The 24,584-nt window shown below is 39.7% G+C and overlaps 2 protein-coding genes across 24 annotated transcripts in view; both read left to right on the top strand.

Moving 5' to 3' along the window:
* Window positions 1-13,759, top strand: part of a2m3g (alpha-2-macroglobulin 3, member g) — a gene marked incomplete at its 3' end in the record, with an annotated part of 29,432 nt that extends 15,673 nt beyond the window's left edge. Inside the window, 9 exon segments of the mRNA NM_001114556.2 lie at window positions 8,556-8,630; window positions 8,745-8,907; window positions 8,983-9,167; window positions 9,390-9,611; window positions 9,688-9,809; window positions 10,062-10,143; window positions 10,241-10,321; window positions 13,510-13,615; window positions 13,702-13,759. Of these exon segments, the coding sequence (NP_001108028.2) occupies window positions 8,556-8,630; window positions 8,745-8,907; window positions 8,983-9,167; window positions 9,390-9,611; window positions 9,688-9,809; window positions 10,062-10,143; window positions 10,241-10,321; window positions 13,510-13,615; window positions 13,702-13,742 (1,077 nt within the window).
* A 5,929-nt stretch (window positions 13,760-19,688) lies between these two features.
* tnrc6bb.1 (trinucleotide repeat containing adaptor 6Bb.1) overlaps window positions 19,689-24,584 on the top strand; it is a 39,148-nt gene continuing 34,252 nt past the window's right edge. For 18 of the 23 annotated variants that reach the window (XR_015480091.1, XR_015480090.1, XR_015480088.1 and 15 more), the window contains exon 1: window positions 19,722-19,766. The gene's annotated coding sequence lies outside the window, so the exon portion shown is untranslated. 23 annotated transcript variants of the gene reach the window in all.

The raw sequence follows: 24,584 nt of genomic DNA, 5'->3' as shown, positions 1-24,584 counted from the left end.
GGATAGTGAAAATAATAAAGGATATCAGACCTCATTTTCAGCTATGTTAAGGGAAATGGCACTAGTTAGCTAACGTTTTCTTTCCAAAACACATGTTTTAGATGCCATTTATCAAACTTATCAAGCTAATTGCTGCCATTTTTGATTTTGGGGAACATTTCCTCAAAGATAACTGTGAGTGAGAGTGATGAGACCCGGATGTTGATCGGCGTGTTGTTAGTGCGCAGCTGCAGGCCGAACTAAAACATTACTTTTTAGAGATGACTTGATCTTATTTGTGTCGTTATTCAAAACTGTTTCATGTACAAAATGAGAAATTGAGATCTGTCAGTGTGAGGTGCTGCGGTCTCTGCAGATGAGCTGAATCAGGTGTGTCTCGTTAGTGGACTCTATAAATGCTCAGTGTTGAGTGTCCTCCAGCATTGTTGGAGCTCTGTTGGGTTCATCGTTTGAGGATTACAGTAGTCACTTTGAAGGGTTTCTGAAGGAGAAAACCTTGGATGATTGCTCATCATGGCGATGATGGAGATCAGTGTTTGGAAGTGGATCAATCTAGTCCTTTTCTTCTGTTTTGTTGATGGTGCCATGCTTGCTTTGGAAGCCCCAAGACCAAGAGAACCGGTGGTCACTGCTGATGAACAGATCTCAGGGCCGTAAGTTCTATTAACTGACCTCTAGCTTCTTAATCAGTCCCACTTTTGGCCACAGATGAAAAGGTATTTGAGAATGTTAAACTCTTTAGTAGGTTTTTTTTTCAACCTTTACATTTTAGAGTAAGTATAAAGTGTACTAATCTGAAATTATTATAAATTAAGCTATAAATGTAATTCAGCTTTAAGAATGAATAACGTTTTGTTTTAATATCGTAATTAAGCTGTATTTGCTAATCTGGTTTTATGGCAGGTCTGATCTGAAAGTTGTGTAATATGTGAGTATTTGAAAGTAAGTTGTCCTTAAGATATAAGTGTACTACCAAGCATGACTATTCAGGATCCTCTGGTGACTATACAAGGATGCACCCTTTATTTATTTTTATCTTTGAGACCTCCTTTTATGGTATGTATAAATTAGTCCTCGTTCACTTGCCATGAAAATGACCAGGGTTAAAGTGGACAAAAGTATGCTGTTTTGTTCCCAGACTTAACCATTTTGAAAATGCATGTTTAGAGCTGATCTTTCTGGTTTCTGCAAGTAAACTAGATTGACGTGTCAGCAGTCGGGCAGACCTTGACACAAAACATCTTTTCCCGCAGGCTCTTCATGGTGACGTTTCCTTCATTGATTGAGTCCGGCTCTGGTGCTAAACTGTGCGCTAGTCTTCTGAAGCCCCAAGGCAGTCTGACAATAACCATTACTCTGGTCGATGACAAAAACACAGAAACTCGACTCGTGCGTCAGACAACCCAGAGAAAGCTTCACAGATGTTTTAATTTCCAGGTCTGTGATCCTTACACATGCACCAAACAAATAGAAAGGTCCATATGTTAATGGGTAACAATTATAAATGTATAAGTCCATGTTTTAAACTGAGTTGTCCTTTTGAATGCAAAGGAAGATATGCAGGACAAAAAAAAGGCCATCGATTTCCATTGTATTTTATTCACTCTATGGCTGTCAATGGCTGCTTTCTCTGAATATTCTTCAGAATATTTTGGTTTGTTCAGCAAGAAGTTGTCAAATCTTAACTTGAGGAACTGGTGATTTCTAGGTGAAAAATCTACTTTACGATGTTTCTCTACAGGCTCCTCTTGTAAATGGAGATTCAGTGCAGACTGTGAGGGTGGTTGTTCAAGGACAGTCCTTCAAAATGACTGAAGAGCGTAAAGTGATGTTCAGGTCTTACCTGCCTCTGACCTTCATCCAGACAGACAAACCGCTCTACAATCCAGGACAGACAGGTGACTGACAAGTATTAGAGCAGAACTCCCAATAAGAAACTCAAATATTGAAAGGATTTGCCTTGAGTTACTTACTTTTCCTCAAGTGTTTCTAAAAGAGTTCCCTTCTGTCAAACAAGAGATTTTTAGTGTTTAGTTTGGTTACCATTGACCCCATAGTATGGAAAGTCTGTTTTGTTACTTTTAATGTATGACTATTATGTGAATCAGATCATGATTAACTGCCCAGTGTAAAAGTGCTGTTATTCTCACTTCTGCAGTGAATTTCAGAGTCGTCACCATGAGTGATAAACTTGTGCCTCTTGACCAAATGGTAAGGCTGTGTGTAGTTGCTTTTCTCAACCTTTTAAAATCTGTGACTGAATGTCTAATTCTAGCTCTGTCTTGCAGTACAATCTGGTGGTGTTGGAGGTAGGAACTTGTTTGCTGCTTCTCTTGACAACATTGCTTCTGGATGTTTCCTTGTACTTTTGACTGAGCTTAACCTTTTTCACTAGGACTTTCGTAATATCCGGATAAATCAGTGGACAAATGTTTCCTCCGTGAACTGGATATTGGAGCTTTCTCATGTTTTGATCCCAGAAGCTCAGGTTGGGACGTACACACTGAGGGCTTATATTGGTGACCGAATCATCTCCCAGAGTTTTGATGTGAAACCATACGGTACGCCTATTAATATCCTCTCTAAATGTTTAACAGCCTTTCTGGGGTCTTACAGCTCTTTCTTGTTTAGTTTTACCCAAGTTTGATGTGACTGTGAACGCACCACAGACGTATAGTGTCGCAGATGTGGGACTGAAAGTTGAGGCTTGTGGAAAGTGAGTGAAGCCTTGGTTTCTTGATTCTATACTTTTAGTCTTGTGGATGGTTTATTCTTGATGTTTAATGTTTCTCAGGTACACATTTGGGCAGCCTGTACCTGGTCAAGTGCTGGTGCAAGTGTGCCGTCAGCCTTTTACCTTTGCTCAGGATCCTAAAGTGACCAGCATTTGTCTGATTAAATCCACTAAGGTAAAACCTTTGTACAGGGCCTGCATTTACAAACATCTGAATTTTATTACTTGTAGCTTTATGGATTTTAAACTAACTAGCATCAGTCCTAAACGTTTTAGTTTTTGCTTGGATTTCACAACTGTTTAGTCTGGTCACCGATTTAGAAAGTTGCCGGACTGAACTGCAAACTACCCTTAAATATTTGTTTGCAGCAGTCTGCCTTGAAAAAACATTTCAAAACCATCTGAAATTCACCATGTAAATTTAGTATTAAGGGAAAGATGAAGGCCAGGTTATTTTGTCTGTCTAATCAGCTCTTAATCTTTATTACCAGACAAACAACACTGGCTGTGCCTCTCTAACACTCAGTACATCGTCGTTTTTTGGCACCAGTTTTGAGAGTAACCTGCAGAATTCCTTCATTGTTAATGTCAACCTCACTGAGGAGGGAACAGGTAAACTACTGGCAGATTTGAGTGCTGTTATTCTGTGGCTTCATATTTGTTTGTCCTTCCAGGTGTTGTCATGTCAAAATCCACAACGGTGTCAATTACATTTGAAGTTGGCAAGGTCACATTTGTGGATCTCCCAAAGTTCTACAATTATGGGTCAACGGTGAATGGCAAGGCAAGTTCAGATTCATCACTTGTTGCAGGAGTCCATTTGTTGGGTTTCCCTTAATGTTTGTTTCCCCAAACAGATCTCGGTGTCTGATTTCAATGGAAACCCAATCAATAGCAAGGCCGTTTATCTCCTGGACAGCAGCATATGGCCCAACAAACTGCTGTTCAATTTGACCACGAACAAGAACGGATTTGCCAAGTTCTCCCTTGACACGACTAGTTTTCCTCAAGCTGATCTGAATCTTGTGGTATGACTTCTCACTAATTTTGAACCAATGCTACTTGCTCTTGAAAGCAATGCTTATGTATTTTTATCATATTTCCTCAGGCAAGTGCAACTCCACAGTCTTATTTCAGCTCCAATTCGCCATACTTCACTACAGATTCACAGGTGGTTCAGCTTTCCCAAACTGATCCTGACACCCCAACCTTTAGTGATCTGTCTATAGTGAAGCTTGAGCAGCCGCTGAAGTGTGGCACCACTTATTCAGTGACTGTCAAGTATTTATTTGTTGGAGAGACTGGCGACTACAGTGCTGACATCATCTATATGGTAAATTGACTGTTTCCTGTTGTTTGACCATATTTGTTTGGTACTAATCCAGCTGTCTGTTGTCAGGTCATGTCCAGGGGAGTCATCGTTCTGCATGGGTTTAAAACTGTTCAAGCTCGGGCTTCTAATACCCTCACAAAAGGCACGGTGACATTTGATCTCTCAATTCTTGCCAAAATGGCTCCGGTGGTTCAGATTCTGGTCTACAGTGTTCTGCCCAGTCAGACTGTAGTTACCGGTAGTGCATCGTTTGACACTGAGAAGTGCTTCTCAAACCAGGTATCTGTAAGTCTAGTTGTCTTGTGGGGAGTGTGACATGTCTTTCATTGAGCTTGTCTGTTTGCAGGTTTCTCTGCAGTTCTCTCCTGCTACAGCGGTTCCTGGTGAGGGAAGTATTTTGACTGTCTCCGCTCAAGCCGGATCTCTGTGTGGCCTCAGTGCTATAGATCAGAGTGTTCTGATTATGCAGTCAGGAGGACGTCTGAGCGCAGAGGCGGTAACTAATTTTTAATATTTATTTTCTGCCTAGAATTGGCTGTACTGTGCAAATCCTTACACGTACCACTTAAAACTAAGTTAAAAGATTTTGTCCAAAGTGAGCTTTTACATGAACCATCTGCTTAAAGCGAATTTTTTTTTTTTCTTCCCTGGAAAATATTTCTTTAAAATTCTAAGAACTGTTCCAAAACTTATTACCCCAGCCTTTAGTTAAGTGATCTGCGGTAACAAGGGCCTACTCACACTATGCCATCCGTACCGTGCCCATTTCCCGGATCGTTTGAGAAGCGAGTGCGCTAAATTGGACTCAAGCACTTGGCCGGCCCTGGCCCGGTTGGAAGAGGTGTGCCTGAGCGTGGTTCAATTGCGCTTTGGCACGGTACGCTTATGTGTGAGTGCAAAACGTGCCAAAGCCCGAAACAAAGCGAGACGTGACTTTTAAGGGGCTGTTTCATATGGATTTATTAATCATTCTTACTGTTCAGTGAACGAACTGCTATAGTTTATTAAAGACGAGAACTCTCAGCATGACAGCTGCGTGGCTTCAGCAGACCTCCTCATTCCTGCAGCACGAGGACTTTATGATTGCAAGAGCGCCAAAAGTGGCGGATCTGTACAGCGAAATATCTGACTGCGTGTCACCGCATCCCTAAGGACTGTGTGGTGAAATATTTGACCATGTCACTGCATAACAAATGACTGACACGATATAACTAGAGAAATCTCCACTGTGCTGCTGAGGGCGCTTCTCACTTAACAGTGCAGCAGCGATGATGTAAGCGTGCTGAGGCCCATTTGTGGTGTGAGTGTGGGCCGTCGGGGGAGATGGGATGGGAGACGAGTGTGCTTTGGCCTGGTTCGAGGTAACTACCTAGTGAGTATGGCCCAAGTTTCCATCACCTAAAAGGAATCTCCCCCGTCCCCCCCTCAAAAAACAGTCTGTCAATTTACTGGGTAGATCCTTAGTACTTAGTTTTAAAGGTTCACTAAAGATTTTGTTTTCCCTCCCTTTAGGTGTTTAACATGCTTCCACTGCAATCACTATCTGATTATCCATTCGGTGCTGAAGATCAACAAAACTGCCTAAATGTTCGACCCCGTCGAGCTGTTCCAACAGATCAAGCTTATAACACCTTCAAAGTAAACTCTTTAGGGCTTTATTTAATATATTTTTTTGTGATGCCCTCACCCTGAGATTGTATATTTATTTTTTTTATCCCATGAATCAGAGTGTGGGGATCAAGATTGCAACAAATCTGCCAGTTCGAGAGCCTGAGTGCCTGAAGTTCAAAGACCTGCTTTACTATCGCAACTTCCATGGTGGTATGTCTGTTTGCTTAAAGTAACTTTATTGCCAACTAAAGGCATGATGATGATTATATTCCAGGGGTTGTCTTTGCTTTAAGTCCTTACCAATTGCAACCACCTAAAGGAGTTTTTTTTTTTTTTTTTTTTTTTTTTCCCTCCTTCCCCTCCCCTTAGTGTTTCCTTTACGGGAGGTTGCTTTTGCTGTTTCTGGAAAGGCTCCCGCTCCATTAGCAATGGCAGAAATGGCTGGAACTGGAGGTTCCTCTGTTGTGACACTCAGGACCTACTTTCCAGAAACATGGATCTGGCAACTCTCTCTTGTGGGGTTAGTGAACTTGTTGGGTTGTTTAAAAAAAAAAAGTATATATTTTTTTTTTTTTGGGCACTTGTTTTGTATTTTCCACACAGGGACTCTGGGTCCACATCAGTTCCCCTCACGGTTCCTGATACGATCACCACATGGGACACTGAAGCCTTCTGTCTCTCCTCCAATGGTTTTGGCCTGGCTCCACCAGCTCTGCTGACTTCCTTCCAGCCCTTCTTCCTAGAGCTCACCCTGCCTTACTCCATAATCCGTGGGGAGGCTTTTGAGCTAGTGGCCACAGTCTTCAACTATCTGTTGCAATGCATCAAGGTCTGGGTTCCCCTAATTGATCCACATATGCATGTCTCCTCTGTCCACTAATGCTGTTATTCTTTATCAGATTCAAGTGACTCCAACACCGTCCTCCAACTACACTCTAACACCCATCAATGATCAGTCTTCATCTACTCTCTCTACCAATTGGAGAAAAACCATCAAATGGGCTTTAACTGCTTCTGTTATTGGTTTGTTTATTCATTAGTGTGTGCATATATAAATATGAGCATGTGAGGGTCTTGAGTTTATTTGCTGAAATTTGTAGGAACTGTAAACGTGACCATTAGTGCTGAGGCCAGTCCATCCCAGGAATTGTGTGGCGATCAGGATGTGACTGTACCATCAAGAGGACGCATTGACATAGTCACTCGAAGTCTGCGAGTTCTGGTTGGTAACTATTCTAAAGTTTGAAAGTTGAGCTCAAGTGTGGGTCTTTTTATAAATTTAAACATTCCTTTTTTGTTCCTCTAGGCTGAAGGAGTGGAAAGGACCTTCACACGGAGTTGGTTACTCTGTCCAAAGGGTTTGTTCAACTTAAGAATTTTATTCTACATTGCTTGATCCTGGTGCTGTCAGCTGATTTTGTTGTTTGGTTTACAGGAAGCATGCTTTCAGAGAGCGTGAAGATCACACTTCCTACAAATGTCATCCAGGGATCAGCCAGCTGTTCTGTATCAGTCATTGGTAAAGTCTTCTTGAAGACCACATAACACCACAGGGCTGCTTGGGGCAGACTAGTAGTGGTAGCTACTCAAGTGTTCTGTTGTTCTCTCCAGAACTTATTACTCATTCCGAGTTGATCTTATCTAGACTGCAGGGAATTTTTATATATTTTTTATTCCCATCTTGTCAGATGTCAATTAACTTGTAAAGGAATTTTTTTTTTTTTTCTCAGTTTTTGGAAGGTGGAGCTTAATTCTCACAAATCAGTTTACCCGAGTAATCTATGCACCTAAAGGCCAATTGGGATGTTACAATACTTTAAAGAACGTGCTCGGGTGGGAAAAATTGATCCAGAAATATTTGCAACCATGAGATTAAACCAAGTGCAATGAACTGCCTTTCACATGTAGTCTGCTTAAACTGTTTTTTTTTTCGACCCCAAGCTGACTTGACCTGGACTATGACCTCTGAGACCGCACTTGCATGTCATTTATACAAGTAATTTGATCCTGGCATGAGAAGTGACCTAATTTTTAACTATTTCTCTCATAGGGGACATCATGGGTCGTGCTCTGAATAACCTGGCCAATTTGCTACAGATGCCTTCTGGCTGTGGAGAACAGAACATGATCATTCTCGCTCCCAATGTTTACATCCTACGGTATCTGACAGTAACTGCACAGCTCACCCCAGCCATCCGAGACACTGCAACTGGCTATCTTCTGACTGGTATGATTAAAGTCTCAGGATTCAGACCAGGGGAGGCCAAACTCTGTACTGGAGGGCTGGTGTCTTGGGTTTAGATCCAACTGAAACTTGCTAATGATGATAACTGGGGTTGTATCTACACTGCAGGACACCGGCCCTCCAGGACTGAACTTGGTCATTGCTGGTTTAGGCTCGCAGTCATACTGCTTGGGCTTTAGCTTTTTTTTTTTTTTTTTTCTTTTTTTTCTTTTTTCTTCCTTCTCCCGCCCTGCTTACTTGTGCTAAATTTGACTGATACAGGATATCAAGGACAGCTGAACTACAGGCACAGTGATGGTTCATTCAGCACTTTTGGCTATGATCCATCCAATACATGGTGCGTGTCCTGCAGGTCAAGTCTTATTGATTTAGGTGTTGTGTAACTGAACTTGCTCTGTATCCAGGTTGACCGCCTTTGTCATGAGGACTTTTGGTCTAGCAAGGAGCTTCACCTACATAGACCCCAATGTTCTTGCGGGTGCAAAGAACTGGTTAATTAGCACGCAGGGTTCAGATGGCTGTTTCGTGCAGCAGGGCACTCTATACCACAATGACATGAAGGTATGTCACATTCTTCAAACCTGATATTACAAAGCTGAGACTGATCTTGAGGGTTGTTGTTGTTGTTGTAGGGTGGAGTTGGTGATAACGTGACCATGACTGGCTACATCGTTGCATCACTGCTTGAAATAGGCGTCCCTGTCACAGTAATTTTATTATTAATTTATTTTTTTATTAAATCTCCCTGTCTTTAGTATTTAATTGCCTAGTATTGGTCAGTTTAGTACTTTGCATGAACTTGGCTACTTGTTTTTTTCCAGGATCCTGTCATTACTAAGGCTCTGTCGTTTTTGAGGCCTCTTGTTGGGAATCTGGGAAACACCTATGTCACTGCTCTGCTGGCCTACACCTTCAGTCTGGCTGGAGAGACCAGCACTCGAGCACAGCTTTTAAGTTCCTTGAGAAACACTGCCATTTCTGAAGGTGAATATTAACCATCAATTTGCAGAACTTGAGTGGCTTTACAAACAAAAACCAAGAACACCCCCTTGTGTTTAGGTACTACTCTCCACTGGTCTCAGACGACATCTGGGGATACTCTGGCAGTGGAGATCAGTGCATATGTGCTGTTAGCGGTTCTCACTGTACAGCCTGTGACCACTGCTAATCTGGGCTATGCTAACCGCATTGTCAACTGGATTGTGGCCCAGCAGAATCCCTATGGTGGTTTCTCCTCTACTCAGGTGAGTTCAGCTAGCAAGCTGGCATAATTCGGTCACTAACAAAAGTGCATAATTGGAAGGTGCCATATGTATCATGTACTGAAAACGATTTGATCCATCTTTTCAGAAATGTTAATCGTACTGCCAGTGGGTTTTAATCATTGGTTAGAGTTTTGGAACCACTTGGAATGCATCAGAAGTTTGCTATTATTTATTCATCTTTTTTTTTTTTTAAACTCCTAGGACACCGTGGTGGCTCTTCAGGCCTTGGCTCTGTACGCTGCTCAAGCATTCACCCCTGGAGGCTCCAGCACCGTTACAGTCCAGTCCTCAGTGCCAGCAGGAGACATTTTCAACTTTGCTGTGACTCCCAACAACCGCCTGCTGTACCAGAGAAATTCCCTGAACAACTTCCCTGGCACATATAGTGTTGTAGCAAGGGGGTCTGCCTGTGCTTCTGTGCAGGTCTGTATGTTGACCCAAATTATTATTATTTTTTCTCTCTCTGTGTGTAACTCATTGCCTTGTTTTGAACTTGCAGGTTGCATGTTTCTACAACATCCCTTCTCCTGTTATGGTTGCCAGAACCCTCAGTGTTGTTGCAAAGGTGTCTGGAGACTGCCAGGCTGCACCAGTCAATCTGATGTTGACCTTCACAGTCAAGTAAATGTTTTTTGAGCTGTACATATGAATTTTTTTTTTTTTTTTTTTTTTGTAGGACAATTTTAATTTGTAGACTCGTATTGCTGAAGTTTCTGTACTCCATGTCTGGCTAATTAACCACAACATGTGCTTCCTCCACCTATCTACATAAAATTCAAGCAAACCGCAAAAGCGAAGTAGTATCTAAGTTAACTTTGGGTTTTCCAGTCATCAGATCTGAAATGCTAATTTGAATTTATTTTTTTTCTCCAGATACAATGGTCGAAAGCCAACTACTAACATGGTTCTGGTGGACATCAAGGTGTTGTCAGGATTCACTGCAGACACCTCACTGGTTGGTATAAATTTAAGGGTGACTTTGGGTCCTTTTTGAAACCGCTTGCTGAGGGTTTTTTTTTTTTTTTTTTTTTTCCCTCTTCTCCCCATCACAGCTTGGATCCCCACCTAATTTCGCTCCGTTAGTGCAGAGGGTTGATTCGAATGGTGATCATGTCCTTGTCTATCTACAAGAGGTGAGACTCTAGTTTCTTTTTAAGTTGCAACTTTAAATGTGAAATGAAGGACTGCCAGTTGGTGAAATGAGGTTTCAGAGTAGCTTGTTTGAAACTTTCGACTGCTTTTTGTATAATTAAGTGGTCCTGAAACAAACGCATGTTGAGTGACATATGTGTCCCTTGCAGAAAATGCTATTAGGACAAATGTCACTAAAGTGGAAACTATTTGCGTTGAGCAAATTCGTTCTTCTGGTTTGAAATTTTGAAGCTGCGTCACTACAATTAGAGCCTTGTGTAAATTCCAGCGTTGAGATGGTGTCTGTACAACATGTCTTGTTTAATTTGAGAGACTTTGTTCAAACCAATCTGTGCGCGCTACTGAATGAGATGCAACTTGATACAAATATAACCCCCTTAAATTGCCATCCTGTAGTATTTGTCGCATGATTTGCCACATTTTGACAGGATAGTCTACACATGACTGTTTGATATTCTCTCCATTTAATCAATGCGGAGGGTTTTCTCTTCTCCCATATGGCATACTTTATCAAACAAATTTATAACTCCTCTTCCAGAAGTTCCTCATGCAATGGCTTGTCACTGGGGCATATGTGTAATTTGAATGCAGTTTGGCATTTTCGTTCAGGAAAAGTCACAAATTATAAATGAAACACCTGAAATTGTAAACTCTGGAGGAAATGTGGATTGAGTTGCGACTAATCGAATTGTGCTAACTGGATCATGAAAAACATTTAAGGGTGTACTCGCTATGCTATCCAAACCGTGCCCAGGCCGGTTTCCTGGATAGTTTGAGAAGTGAGTGCTCTAAATTCACTTTGCCTGGTCTGGTTGTAAGAGGTGGGCCTGATTGCAGTTCACTTGGGCTTTGGCACATTTTGCACAAGCGTACTGCGCCAAAGCCAGAAACTGAAAGCCAGCCATGACTTAAGGGACTTTCATTGAATTTTTTTTTTTTTTTTTTTTTTTTTTAAATCCAATATTGCTGTTCAATTAACACACTGCTGTAGTTTTAAATATGCAATTCCCCCTCACTGGATGACAGCTTCGCACCTTCGACAAACCTCCTCACTGCTTTAGCACAAGGGCTTTATGATTGAGTGCCCAAAGTGCCGAATCAATTCGGTGAAATATTTGACCGTGTGTCCTTGAGGACTGTTTGGCTAAATTTCACTGCATTTCAAACGACTGAAACTATCTAAAATCTCCACTGCTGAGTGAGTGCTTCTCACTGAACAGCACAGCATCAATGATGCAAGCGTGCCCAGGCTGTCAGGGGAGGAGGGGCGAGCATGCTTTGGCCCTTTTCGAGGCAACTGTACATAGTAAGTATGGCCTATGAGACGCATGTAAATGCCTTAATCGCATAATGTAAGGCAAATAATTCCTATTACAGAAGATCATGTAACCATAGTCGCTGTATCTCCCCTGCATCTGTGTCAACACTGTAGTTAACATGATTGAAACTCCTTTTCATGCAAACCCTTCACCTTTAACAACCTGACACTTCCCCCAGCTCACTTTCCTTTCCTGGCTCCCCTCCCCCTTTCAAACTACAGGTTTCATGGCCCTTAATTGTTCTAGACCAGGGGTGTCAAACTCTGTTCCAAAAGGGCCGAAGCCCTGCACAGTTTAAGGCCGTACTCACACTAGGTACAGTTGCCTCGAACCGGGCCACAGCACGCTTGTCTCCCCCGACGGCCCGCGCTCACACCATATCGGGCCTCGGCACGCTTGCGTCATCGCTGCTGCGCTGTTCAGAAGCGCTCTCTATGGCAAGCCTTTTTAGCATTTAAATCTTTGTTCTGACTCCATAAATATATTTAGAGATCTCGAATTATAATTATGACTAGTCATAATTATAATTCGACTAGTCAGAATGACAATTAGAGATATCTGCAATTACAATTGTACTAGTACGAAATCAGATTGGAGATATCTGCAAATATATTATAACTAGTCATATTCCTCCATTGACTTCCATTGAAAAATATTTGCAGATATCTCTAAATGAGTTTTGACTAGTCACAATTGTAATTAGAGATATTTCTGAGTTTTTACTAGTCATAATACATTTGGAGATGTCTTTAATTTATCATATTTAGAGATATTTACAAATATATTTGAAGATCTCTAATTCACTAATAGTCGAATTGCAGTTGTAGATATCTTGAATTGGATTTTTGACAAGTAAAAACTCAGATATCTGCAAATATTTTTTTTCAATGGAGGAATATGACTAGTAATAATATATTTGCAGATATCTCCAATCTGATTTCGTACAATTGTAATTGCAGATATCTCTAATTGTCATTCTGACTAGTCGAATTATAATTGACTAGTCAAAATATAATTAGAGATCTCTTAATATATTTATGGATGGTCAGAACAAGGTTTAAATGCTAAAACGGCTTGCCATACGCTCTCACTCAGCAGCACAGTGGAGATTTCTCTAGTTATATTGTTTCAGTCGTTTGATATGCCGTCAAATATTTTGCCAAACAGTCCTTAGGGATGCGGGGACACGCAGTCAGATATTTCGCCGAACAGATCCGCCACTTTTGGCGCTCCATAAATAATCATAAAGCTCTCGTGCTGCAGGAATGAGGAGGTCTGCTGAGGGCGCGCAGCTGGCGTGCTGTGAGGAGTTTGCGTCTTTAATAAACTACGGCAGTTTGCATTCACTGAAAAGTAAGAATGATTAATAAATCCATATCAAACAGTCCCTTAAAAGTCACGTTTCGGTTTTGGGCAAAGCCCAAGTGTACCACGCTCGGGCACACCTCTTCCAACCGGGCTAGGGCCGGCCAAGTGAACGGTGCTTGAGCGCGATTTCAGCGCACTCGCGCTTCTCAAACGATCCGGGAAACGGGCCTGGGCACGGTACGGATGGCATAGTGTGAGTAGGCCTTAAATCCAACCCTGCTCCAACACTTACCTGTAGGTTTCAAACAAGCCTGAAGGACTCAATTAGTTTGATCAGGTGTGTTTCATTAGGGTTGGAACTAAACTGTGCAGAGCTGCGGCCCTTTTGGAACGAGTTTGACACCTGTGTTCTAGAAACTATTTAATTGCATCCTTTTAAAGGGAGTTAAACTTAGATTAAGGCCTGACTGTCCCTCATTTACCTTGTTTGCACTGGAGCAGCCTACTTTTTAAAAAAGTGACCCAATACTCATTGTCTGCAGGTTCCCAAAGGTGTTCCAGTGACCTTCAGTATACAGCTGACACAGGCTGTTGCAGTGCAGAATCTCAAGCCAGCCGTCATCAATATCTATGACTATTACCAGAGAAGTATGTCTTACCATTTTGACTTGAGCCTTTTTGATCTGAATTTCCTGTAGAGAGTGATCATGCTAAATTGTATTTCTCTCTTTCAGATGATAAATTTGAGACCACGTACAAATCCCCCTGTCCATGATTGTGCTTCAATGTTTTATTCCAGAAATAAATTCACTTTAATCAATCATCTGTCGTGTTGGGTTTGTTGTTAGTGTACACAATTTAGCTTGCAGCTATTTAATAAAGTAACATTTGTTTATCTGGGTAATGGGCAAAATGTTGGATGCTAAAATATGAAGGGAAAACGTTTGGATTTAACAAATCCGCTGCTACAATTGAGACTTAAGCTGGGAGGTAGTTTTTTTTATTTATTTATTTTTATTATATTAGGATGGATGGTTTGGTTGAACCTTGACGTTCTCTACTAATAGGGGTTTCTGTGAGTTTAAGGCAGGGGGCAGCAACCTGCGGCTCTAGAGCTGCATGCGGCTCTTTAGCGCTGCCTTTGTGGCTTCCTGGAGCTTTTTCAAAAATGTTCAAAAAGATGGGGAAGGTTAGTATATACATGGAGTCATTAATCAACATATTAGAACACAACCTATTTACAGACTTGTAAACAAAACCAAGATGATACAAAAAATTAAAGAACTCTCTCCGCTAAGACAGTGAAGGAAAGGGCTTTTAAAATGGCAGGTAACATCACCAATCAGCAAACCAAGGACATTAATTTAGTGCCAGCATACTCGATTGCCTGTGTGACCAATATTCAATGCGCTTTTATGCAGGTATGTGAACTTTGATGGGCTGCAAGCAGAAATGATCTAATTAATACCACTGACAGACCAGAGGCTGAGCTGAAGTGTTTAAATGACAACCAAATAAACACAAACCACCTGATTTCAGTGGCTATTTAATCATGAAGTCTATGTATTTGTAGCCAACTTAGTCATTTTATAGTAGGCTAATATAGCTACTATAGATACATACAGCATGTTTCATTCATTATTAAGCTTATATAAGGCTTTACATTTTTTTGCAGCTCGACATGTTTTTTTTTTTTTTTTGGTCTAATATGGCTCTTCAACATTTTGGGTTGCTGACCCCTGATTTAAGGGTAAGCAACCTGATCTCACAAGAAAATGCAGATTTTACTTGACAGTGTAGTGGCTAATTTGTTGAGTTCAGTTGTATGATTTTAAGAGGTGTGGCACCTAACCCCACCCCTCAACCAGTTATTGGGGGATGACCAACTTAAGACTTGTAAAATCAAGGAATGAAATTATGCTAAGTGTTCATTCTGGTTATCATTTACACTTGGTTGAGAAATTGAACTTTTGTAACGTTACACCACTGCTTAAACGATTCTTTCAGGAAGTAGTGTTAATGTACCTTCACCCCCCCACCCCCCGTTTACCGTCAGTGTTTTGAGATGTTTTTCTGGCTTCAAACCCAAGTGATTTTCACTGGCATAGAGCTGAAGAGTATGCAAAATCACTCCTTGATGTTAGATGGTGCTACACAACTTTAAGCTTCTGACACCCACTTTCAACACAAAGTTGACATGCTTAGTTATAGATGGTTCAAGTAGCAGCACTAGAAATGAAGACATGAATATTGTTTACAAGAGCGATTAAGCAGCTCCACGTTCATATCGCATCTAGGCTTCTTCAATATGTGCTCGCTTTGACGGTTTTGCACTTGAGCGCCTCCAAGTGTAACTTCAGCTGCTCTGTGCACGTGAACAAAAGTGTCAGTCTGATTGGAGAAGGTTGTGATATGATGCATCAAAACAAGCACGAGGCGTTTCTGTGAAAGTTATGCTTTAACTTCATGTATCAACGCTGCGTACGCACAAAAACTTTGCATACACCAGGTTTAATGCTCAGAATTGCTCCCGTTTGGATTTACTAGAGATGAAATGAGTGTGTGTTGTTCCATGCCAGCTTCATGCCTGGCATATGCACACTTATTGTGCATGTCTTTATTTCCATTGGCGACTCCGAGGCAGTTGTGTTAAATTGCACTCTACAAAGTGTCTTTGAGCTGTGCAATGGCAGCTGTATGAGACTAGTTCATCTGCATGTCTAGCAGGTATAAAAGGTTTCCGTACCATGCAGTTGACCAGCCAAACATTAAAGTGCAATTTGCAGCGATTGCCGATTTTCCTAATGTAATCGGAGCGATCTACTGCACACACAGTGCTATAAAAGCGCCATCTGAAGATGAATTTGCATATGTGAATCAGAAACATTTCCACTTAATAAATGTGCAAATAAAATATGATGCACACACCTATTCATGATTCATACTTGTCTTCCTTATGATGAAGAGTATAGGCAAACTCTGATATGCAAAAAAAAAAAAAAAAAGCGAGTTCATGCTCGAACGTGTCAAAACATGTTCGGATGCATTTTACGAGCAACGATGTTTTCGTATGATTTCAACGCAAGTCTTCATACATGAGGCCCCTGGTGTTTTGTACGGTGTGCATGATCACATTGACTTAATTTAGTCACGAGGTGTTAAATGTAGACTGAAAACGTGAGCAAAAAACTACTTTGTGTGCATGGTTCTTTAAAGCCTTTTTCAATGGATTATTTTCACTATTAGTGTCCTATTTATTCACGATATAACAAATGAGCTCATGTATGGGACAAATTTTGGAAGTTCTGTGAGGGCTGGGTCTTTTGAACTAGAGCAAGGTGCAGCTGCAGGCCTGGAGACCCAGCTACACACTCGGACCTCCACTTCCAGACTTATCGATTTCTCAGACAGCGCCCCCTGCTGTTGGGTAAGGTCAAAGAGCTTAGAATCACCAAGAGGCACAGCTGAATAGAAGGTTTCATTGCAACAGCAGCGCCCAGCAACAGCCCTGCTATTCCGCCAATTTGGAGTGAAAGCAATCGGCCGTTTATTGGATCTTGTTGCTGTCGCAATGGCAAGCAGCTGCTTTGTTATTTATTTATTCAAAACGTGCATTAAAGCTGAGATACAACCTGACAGACGACACTACAACACTTACTATCACAATCATCAGCACGTTTATTTTACAGATTTATAATATGATGTTGTTCTGATGGAGTTTTCATTCCAAATGGCTGACGCGTGACACTAGCGGCATCTAGTGGCTGTTTCCCAAATCGCACTCGAGTGTCGCCTCTTGGTGATTCTATGCTCTTTGATTGGGTTGGGTGAAGCGGCAGGTACGGACAGCCACAGCCATATCACCCTGCAGCTTAAGACCAGTTACTCACCGAAGTTAAGCAGGGCTGAAGCCTGGTCAGTGCCTGGATAGGAGACAGCATGGGAAAACGAGGTTGCTGTTGACAGCAGTAATATTAGTCAAACTGTAGTGTGTCTCTGCTTGTTGCCGGCTGTATGTGGGTGGAGTAACACACAAAGGGTAAAGAGGCTGTACAGGTGCTGATATTGCTTAAATAGATTCGAGAACCAGACAGAACTGTTGTTTAAATATATAAAATATATGTATTTGCCCACCGGCAATTGTATTTTTTTAGCAAAGTATACAAATCCTGGCTCTCTTGTAAGATTTGTTTTGTTTAAATGAATCAAAGATCTTCATGATTATGTTGATATATTTGTGAAGAAAAAAAAATTGAACAACATGAAAATTGCCTTTATTTGTGAAGGTTTGCCTCCATTTTGCATTCTGGAATTAGGGGAAGGAAGCAGAAAGCCTCACATGAAAGGAAGTGAATTAATACCTTTTTTGTTCTATCTTGAAATCTTTTGTTTGGTTATTTGCGTTCATGTCATTGATAAATTAAACATGGGTAACATGTAGAAAATTACTTCATAAAAGGAAAATTTCAACTATGAACTTTGGCAACTATAGTTGCCGGTGGGCTTGAATGGGCTAACGAATATTGTTTGAATTTACATGCGCGAGGTTACCATAGATATGTATGTTGCTGGCCCTTTATTAGTGTCACGATTTAAGTTAAACCACAGCATCACATAAAAAGTCCTTTTATTGCAGAGTTCTTACAGCAATTTCTTACAGAGTCCGTACAGCCTCTAATCAGATGCTTTGTTTCTAGTGAAGATCTAGAGAAACTTGTTCATGCTTTTATCAGCAGCAGGGTGGATTACTGTAATGGACTCCTCACTGGTCTTCCTAAAAAGACAGTCAGACAGTTGCAACTCAATCAGAACGCTGCAGCCAGAATTCTGACCAGAAGCAGGAAATCAGAGCACATCACACCTGTACTCAGGTCTTTACACTGGCTCCCAGTTACATTCAGAATAGAGTTTAAAGTATTATTACTGGTCTATAAATCACTAAATGGCCAAGGACCTCAATACATTACAGATATGCTCACTGAATACAAACCCAACAGATCACTCAGATCTTTAGGATCATATAAACTCGAAGTTCCTAGAGTTCAAAGCGGGGTGAATCAGCTTTCAGCCACTATGCCCCTCGCTGCTGGAATCAGCTTCCAGAAATGATCAGATGTGCTCCAACATTAGGCACATTCAAATCAAGACTGAAAACACATCTGTTTAGCTGAGCCTTTACTGAATGAGCACTGTGCTGCGTCCGACAGATTGCACTATCATGTTTTTCTCTTCTTATTATTCTTTTATATCACATTTTACCTGTTTTTGTGTTTTTTTTACTCATTTTTATAATTTTTTGAATTTTTTTTTACTTGTTTCTTTTATTCTTGTTTATATAAAGCACTTTGAATTGCCACTCTGTATGAAATGTGCTATATAAATAAACGTGCCTTGCCTTACTGCCCTGCTGAAAAATCTCCAAAATCCGGCTTAAACCAGCCTAGTATGGTTAACTGGTTTTAGCTGGTTGACCAGCCTGGTTTTAGAGGGGATTTGGCCACTTCCAGGCTGGTTTCCATAAATATATTTATTATCTGTGTGTTGTCCTGTCTCTGTAGTTCTGTTGCACTGTAGAAGCTCTGTCACCAAACAAACTCCTCGTATGTGCGAACATACCTGGCAGTAAAGCTCTTTCTGATTCTGATTTTTCATTTTGCTGTAGAAAATACAACTAAAAAGGGAATTGTTTGCATTTTCAATAGGAAACTGATTTCTAGTGACAGTTATAATTTTTTAAACTTTTAAATATTATTGAAAAGAGACATATTTTTGGTCAAAGAGCCACATGGCGCTCCTGAGCCATAGGTTCCCTTCCTCTGTGTCTTTCAAACAGCAGGTGGCACTGTCTGAGAAAACGATAGATCTGGAAGTGCAGGTCTAGCCGTCTGAGCTTGCGGTTGGGTCTCCGGGCCTGCAGCCTCATAATGTTAGACTGGCTACGGGCCTGTCATGTCTAACGTTATCTGCAACTGATATCCCTGCTGAAAAATACAGCTTAAACCAGCCCAAGCTGGTTTTAGCTGGTTGACCAGCCTGGTTTTAGAGGGGTTTTGGCCATTTCCAGGCTGGTCTTAGCTGGTCAGGCTGGAAAATGACCAGCTAAAACCAATTTGACCAGCCTGGTTTTGCTGGGTTCTTAGCCTGGCTAGGGTGGTCAAGCTGGTTTTAGCTGGTCATCTCCCAGCTTGACCAACTAAGACCAGCCTGGAAATGGCCAAAACCCATCTAAAACCAGGTTGGTCGACCAGCTAAAACCAGCAAACCATCCTAGGCTGGTTTAAACTGGATTTTTCAGCAAGGATATGACATGATTCTGAATCACACAGTAGCCTACGTGATTTCTTAAATCCATTTGGCATTTTTAGGCAAGTTTAAGTTGTTAAATCAGGCAATTTACGCCTTGGATTTTGTATCAGCAGTCCAAAATATGAGATTTAAATACGGAAATGCAGAGGAAACCCTTTTACTATCAAACGAAGTCACAGCGCTCTCTGGTGGTCAATGCACATTAGTGCAACTAACAAGAGCCGTAAGCATAGACTGTAAAAATAATCACATCGATAATGAAAGCGGTTCATACTAAAGCAGTCAAGCATTTTTAAGGATTGTGAGATTTTTTTGTGGTCTGTTTACCACATCCACACAATAATAGTGACACTAATTGCTGACGTTTTTGACTTTGGGGAACATTTCCACAAAAGATGACCGAGTGAGTGTGTGAGAGGGACGAGTTCACGAGAGGGACCCGGATGTTGATCAGCGCGTCGTTAGTGCGCAGCTGCAGGCCGGACTGACTGAGGTGAGCAAAACAAACCCAAACACGAACAAACAAACTTAAAATACGGCAGTCTAACCGCAAAACAGCAGCATTAATGTGTGTAATAACATGTTAGATTCACGTTTGGAGGCTGTCTTGAACAGTCCGCGAGCGTTTTTGTCAGTGCTGACTTTAGTTTTGATCTCTTCATCTGTTTACAATCGGAATCCGCTAAATACATACATTTATAAAAGGTGTGTTATACTTATGCGGGCCGAAATGATTCAAATAACTCTAATTTATCATCTTTAAGTGCGATTAATGGATTATTGTTGGTGCGTTTAGATGTTTGTGAGTAAATGCGCCACGGTTAGCATGTTAGCTTGATAAGTTTGTGCTGAAAGGTAAATAATACGGCTGTATGGCAGAATTCGCCGATGAGTCGAGTTGTATTTCAATTGAAACGTTGTTGTTTGATGTAAATCAAATATCTGAGAGCATAATATGGACATCATTCACTAGCGTGTTGTGTATTTGCTAGTGTGCTTGTGAAAGCATCTGAATAATGGCAGTAATGCTGTGCACAGTGTGCAGGGGTTGTTTGTTTCTTGTTAACATCAAAACAGATTAGAGTGAAATATTTACAAGACTTGGCTGATTTATTGTTGGTGCAATTGATGTAGAGTCTGTTTTTAACCTATTTTATATAACTTAAACCACACTATATTAATATGTGTAATGCTGGGTTTAGTGTTTAAAGAATTAAGATGCAAAAGCATCTGAAATTTTCTTCTACAATGAGCAATTTGTCAGTCTCCTGTGTTTTTGTTAGGCGTGGGACCATAAGCGTTTTCTGAGTATACTGCGGTTTAGAAAAATCAAGGTTTTAAAGCCGCCAAAATACCTGTTCCTAAGGTATTTGAAAGATTATATTCTTATATTATATATAAGATTATATATTATATTATATTATATTATATTATATTATATTTTATATTCACGTTTTTTTTTTTTTAGGACAACAGTATCTCCAGCAAAAGAGATATCCAAATATGTCTTGTAAATTGTAAAGAAATCAGTGTTTTTTAAACTAATGAAGACAGCAGAAGTCAATAATTTATTTAAATTATTTAGCCTGACATGATTACTGCCCCAAAATATTATAAATGTTTATCAAAATAAAATATATCGTGTTCAAAGGGGGGAAAAGTTTTAGTTTTTTACCCAGACATTTAAAAAAAATAACTTATTTTAGAGCAGTGATCACATTACTGTGAAACCGTGATATTTCAATCTAAGGTTATCATACCGTCAGAATCTTATGCCTAGTTTATGTTCAGTTTTATGTTTAATTTAATTTATTGGCAACTTTTTTTTTTTTTTTTTTTTTTTTTAAACCAAAAAAGTGAAATTACTTAATATAAACAAAGGCGCCTGGCAAAAAAAAATTATTGGTGTAAAGTTGGCTTAATATTTGCACATTCCGACTTTATCCTTAAAAATATAATTTCACAAAAATATTCTTTGCCAATTGTAAATAGTGAAATATTAGTAGCCTATAAATATCAAAACACTGTTCTCGGACTGTAAAACACTGTTCACGGTCAATTATATAGTTATCAAGTCTTACTTGCATGTAATTTCCGACCCAATATATTCAAAGTAGCGTAAAGAATATAGGGACTCCGTCACAAGTCGTCACTGAACTAATGTGCGAATATAAAACCCAATTTATCTCAATGAAAATGTTTGAACAATTATTGAACAATTATTTTTTTATTTTATTTTTTGCCCTTACAGTTTTCTGACAGGTTTTGTACAATAAATATCTATTAACTATTTATTGAACATCAACATTGAGGAAATATTTAAAAACGTACCAACAGGAAGAGTTTTAAATTTTTAAAATCAAAAATAGAGCTGAAAAATAATTATTAACTTTGAATAAATTTTTGTGTGAATTGTATCTGTTTGTATTTTTTTATATTTGTATTTATATATGTATATTTTGTATTTGCACATTCCGACTTTTTTAGTGTAATACGAATTTGTTTTTATTATGTAATATTTTATTGTATATCCATTTGGCCACGAAATAACCATAAGTTACTGATGTGGCAATAAATATGTAATATATAATAATAACATCAACGTTGAGCGACTGAAATTAAAACACACATAACCTAAAGCGAACAGTCACTTGTTTTTCTTTAAAAAAAACTGAAAATAAATGACTTGCACTTTTGGAAACAAAGTTAATTATTTCATACTAATTAAATAAGTTTTTATACTAAATGCTGAAAAAAGTAAAAAGTAGTAAAAAGTAAAATAACTCCTAAAATAACTTTTATATCCTGTGAATAATGTCTTGAACATTGCATTTCTTGCATCTTCTGTAAACAAATATTTTAATCCAAATAATCATTTTACTGTAATAGAAAATAAGCCATCTCAAAGCACAGCTTCCAGTCATCGTCAATGTAGTGCAGACATGTGACGGGTAGTTCCATTGTTTGAGAGGTGCGCAGGTGTGCAACTAGGCATGGGCCTGTATCAGAATCTGACGGTATGATAACCTTGGATATAAATATCATGTTTCACAGTATCACTGTGTTATGATTACTGCTCTGAAATTAGGGGTGTCAAAATTAATTGTTTCCTCAGTGCACCTTGATGCAGACGCGGACAATTCGGTACGGGTTCAGTAATAATCATAACCGGTTATTGTGCACTGACGTCATTTATCTCATTTGCGCTATGTCTCCGTAATTTACTATGATGCGGGGTGAGTGCGAGTATTTACAACACTCCAACTACTTCAAAATGCAGAGAAACTGTGCACAATTTCACTGTTTGTGTTTGCTGGAAAGTCTTTCACTGACACACAGCAGAAGCCCCTATTTCACTGCGATTGAGAGAAAGAAAGTACTCCATTTCTCTCTCTCTTTTTCTCTCTGGGCCCTATCATACACCCGGCGCAGTGTGGCGCAATAGTCTTTTGGTAGTTTCAGCTTGGCGCAAGAGTCGTTTGGAGGCGTTGCGTCTAAAAAGGAAGGCGTTCTGAGGCGGACCGCTGGCGCGTTGCTATTTTGAGAAACTAAAATAGATTTTCATTAGACCAAAACTAACCCGGTCTAAACTCCAGCGCAGAGCTGCGCCTCACTTACACACTGCTTAATACACACAAGAGAGCAATAGGCAAATATCTTTACATATGAAAAAATGTAAATATTAAGGATATATATAGTATATAGATATAATAAGAATAGATATAGGATATAAATATAAAGGATTAAAATATTACAAAACATATTATTTTCTAGCCTACATAAATATGAAAAATCACTGCTTTCATGTCTTCTTCATCTCAGGAGGCTTTTTCAGTTCATTCATAACAATTTGCTTCTGTATAATGTTATTATTATTAGCAGTATTATTTATTATATCCAAATTTCTATTTGTTTTATTAAAAACAAGCTTAGATTTGTCCACCTGTCAGGTTTTAGACCATATGGGGCACAGCATGTGTTTTACGATATAACTCAGTATTTTGACCACATTTAGAAATAGTTTTGAAACGAATATTTGCGCTTAACAAACGAAATTAATTATTTATAGACTAATGGATGTCTGTGCGTAAAGGTTTCCCTATCCAAGAGCGAAAGTGAAAGTAGATCCATTATCTCTCATTCTCACGCAGTAGATGCTCTGTTTAACAGTTTTCTGTTCAAATAACTGTCAACTGTTAACTGTTTGCTGGTGAAATGCTCATTTTTTCCACTTAGACTTACTTTACGTCCTGTAAATAGCGAATGCGCTCTTGGCGTGACGCAGCTGGCTCTTAAAGGGAATGGGAGATGAGACTCTAATTGGTTTATTCTCAAAACACACCTATAACTCATTAAGAAAATAAACTCAACACTTTTAGACCATGCACCTTGGCGCAAAGCGCATTTTCCCGTCCGTAAATTAGCAAAAATGCATTCAGACAGGCCCTGAAAGCGTTTGCTCCCTGCGTTTTGCGCTCTGCGCATGGACCGTCAAAATAGAGCCCTCTATCTCTCTCGCTTTCTCTCTCTCTCTCACTCACTGAGGCCCATTTGACCTGCTGGTGTGTCTTTTCCTCTCCTCGCGGCTGTTACAGCGATACTTCTGGATACAGAAACGAGCGATTATGAGAGATGACGGTCCGACAATATTTAATTGTATAAACACTTTTTAGTTTTATGCCTTTCCCAGAATATAAAAACACATATAAACACATTTAGATCATTTACTGTAATCATTACTATTGGACTGTGAAGAGACTTTCAACCAGCACAACAACACGTTTCTGAAGACAATCACCTACTGCACCTTTAAGTGTTTTTCAGTATTAGTGTTATTATATTATTAATCAGTTTCAGAACTGTCGAGCGTCTGTGCTCCGTGTCTCTCACCTTCAAACTCCACGCACATTTACTGCGTGTCTGGATTGCCTCCTGAGGCGCAAGTCATTTATTATATAAAAGATTCACGCAGCTTCTCCTACCACAGTACATTCTGTTTTAACTGGTGATATTTGTTCGTTTTCTTTGACTCGTTGGATGGAAACGCTGCTTTATTCACATGTCTTTTATGCGATAATGCAGTTTTAATCATTAATTCACATTTTTTGGATAGAAACATAGCTACTGTGATTTAATAAAAACTAGAAATGTTTATTCAAAATAACCAATACACAAAATTATTTCCGTAATTATAGTCATGTTTAGATCTCTTGAATTGAACGTCTTGAAAAAAGTACAGTCGAAGACAAAATTATTAGGTCCTTTTTTCAAAATTATGTATTTTCTTTTATGTTTTTCACCTGCAGAAAGT

Source organism: Danio rerio, chromosome 3 (assembly GCF_052040795.2).
Source record: "Danio rerio strain M-AB ecotype USA chromosome 3, GRCz13ab, whole genome shotgun sequence".
Taxonomy (NCBI): domain Eukaryota; kingdom Metazoa; phylum Chordata; class Actinopteri; order Cypriniformes; family Danionidae; genus Danio; species Danio rerio.
Note: the sequence above shows the minus strand (reverse complement) of the source record. Positions and strands in the feature narration are given on the sequence as shown.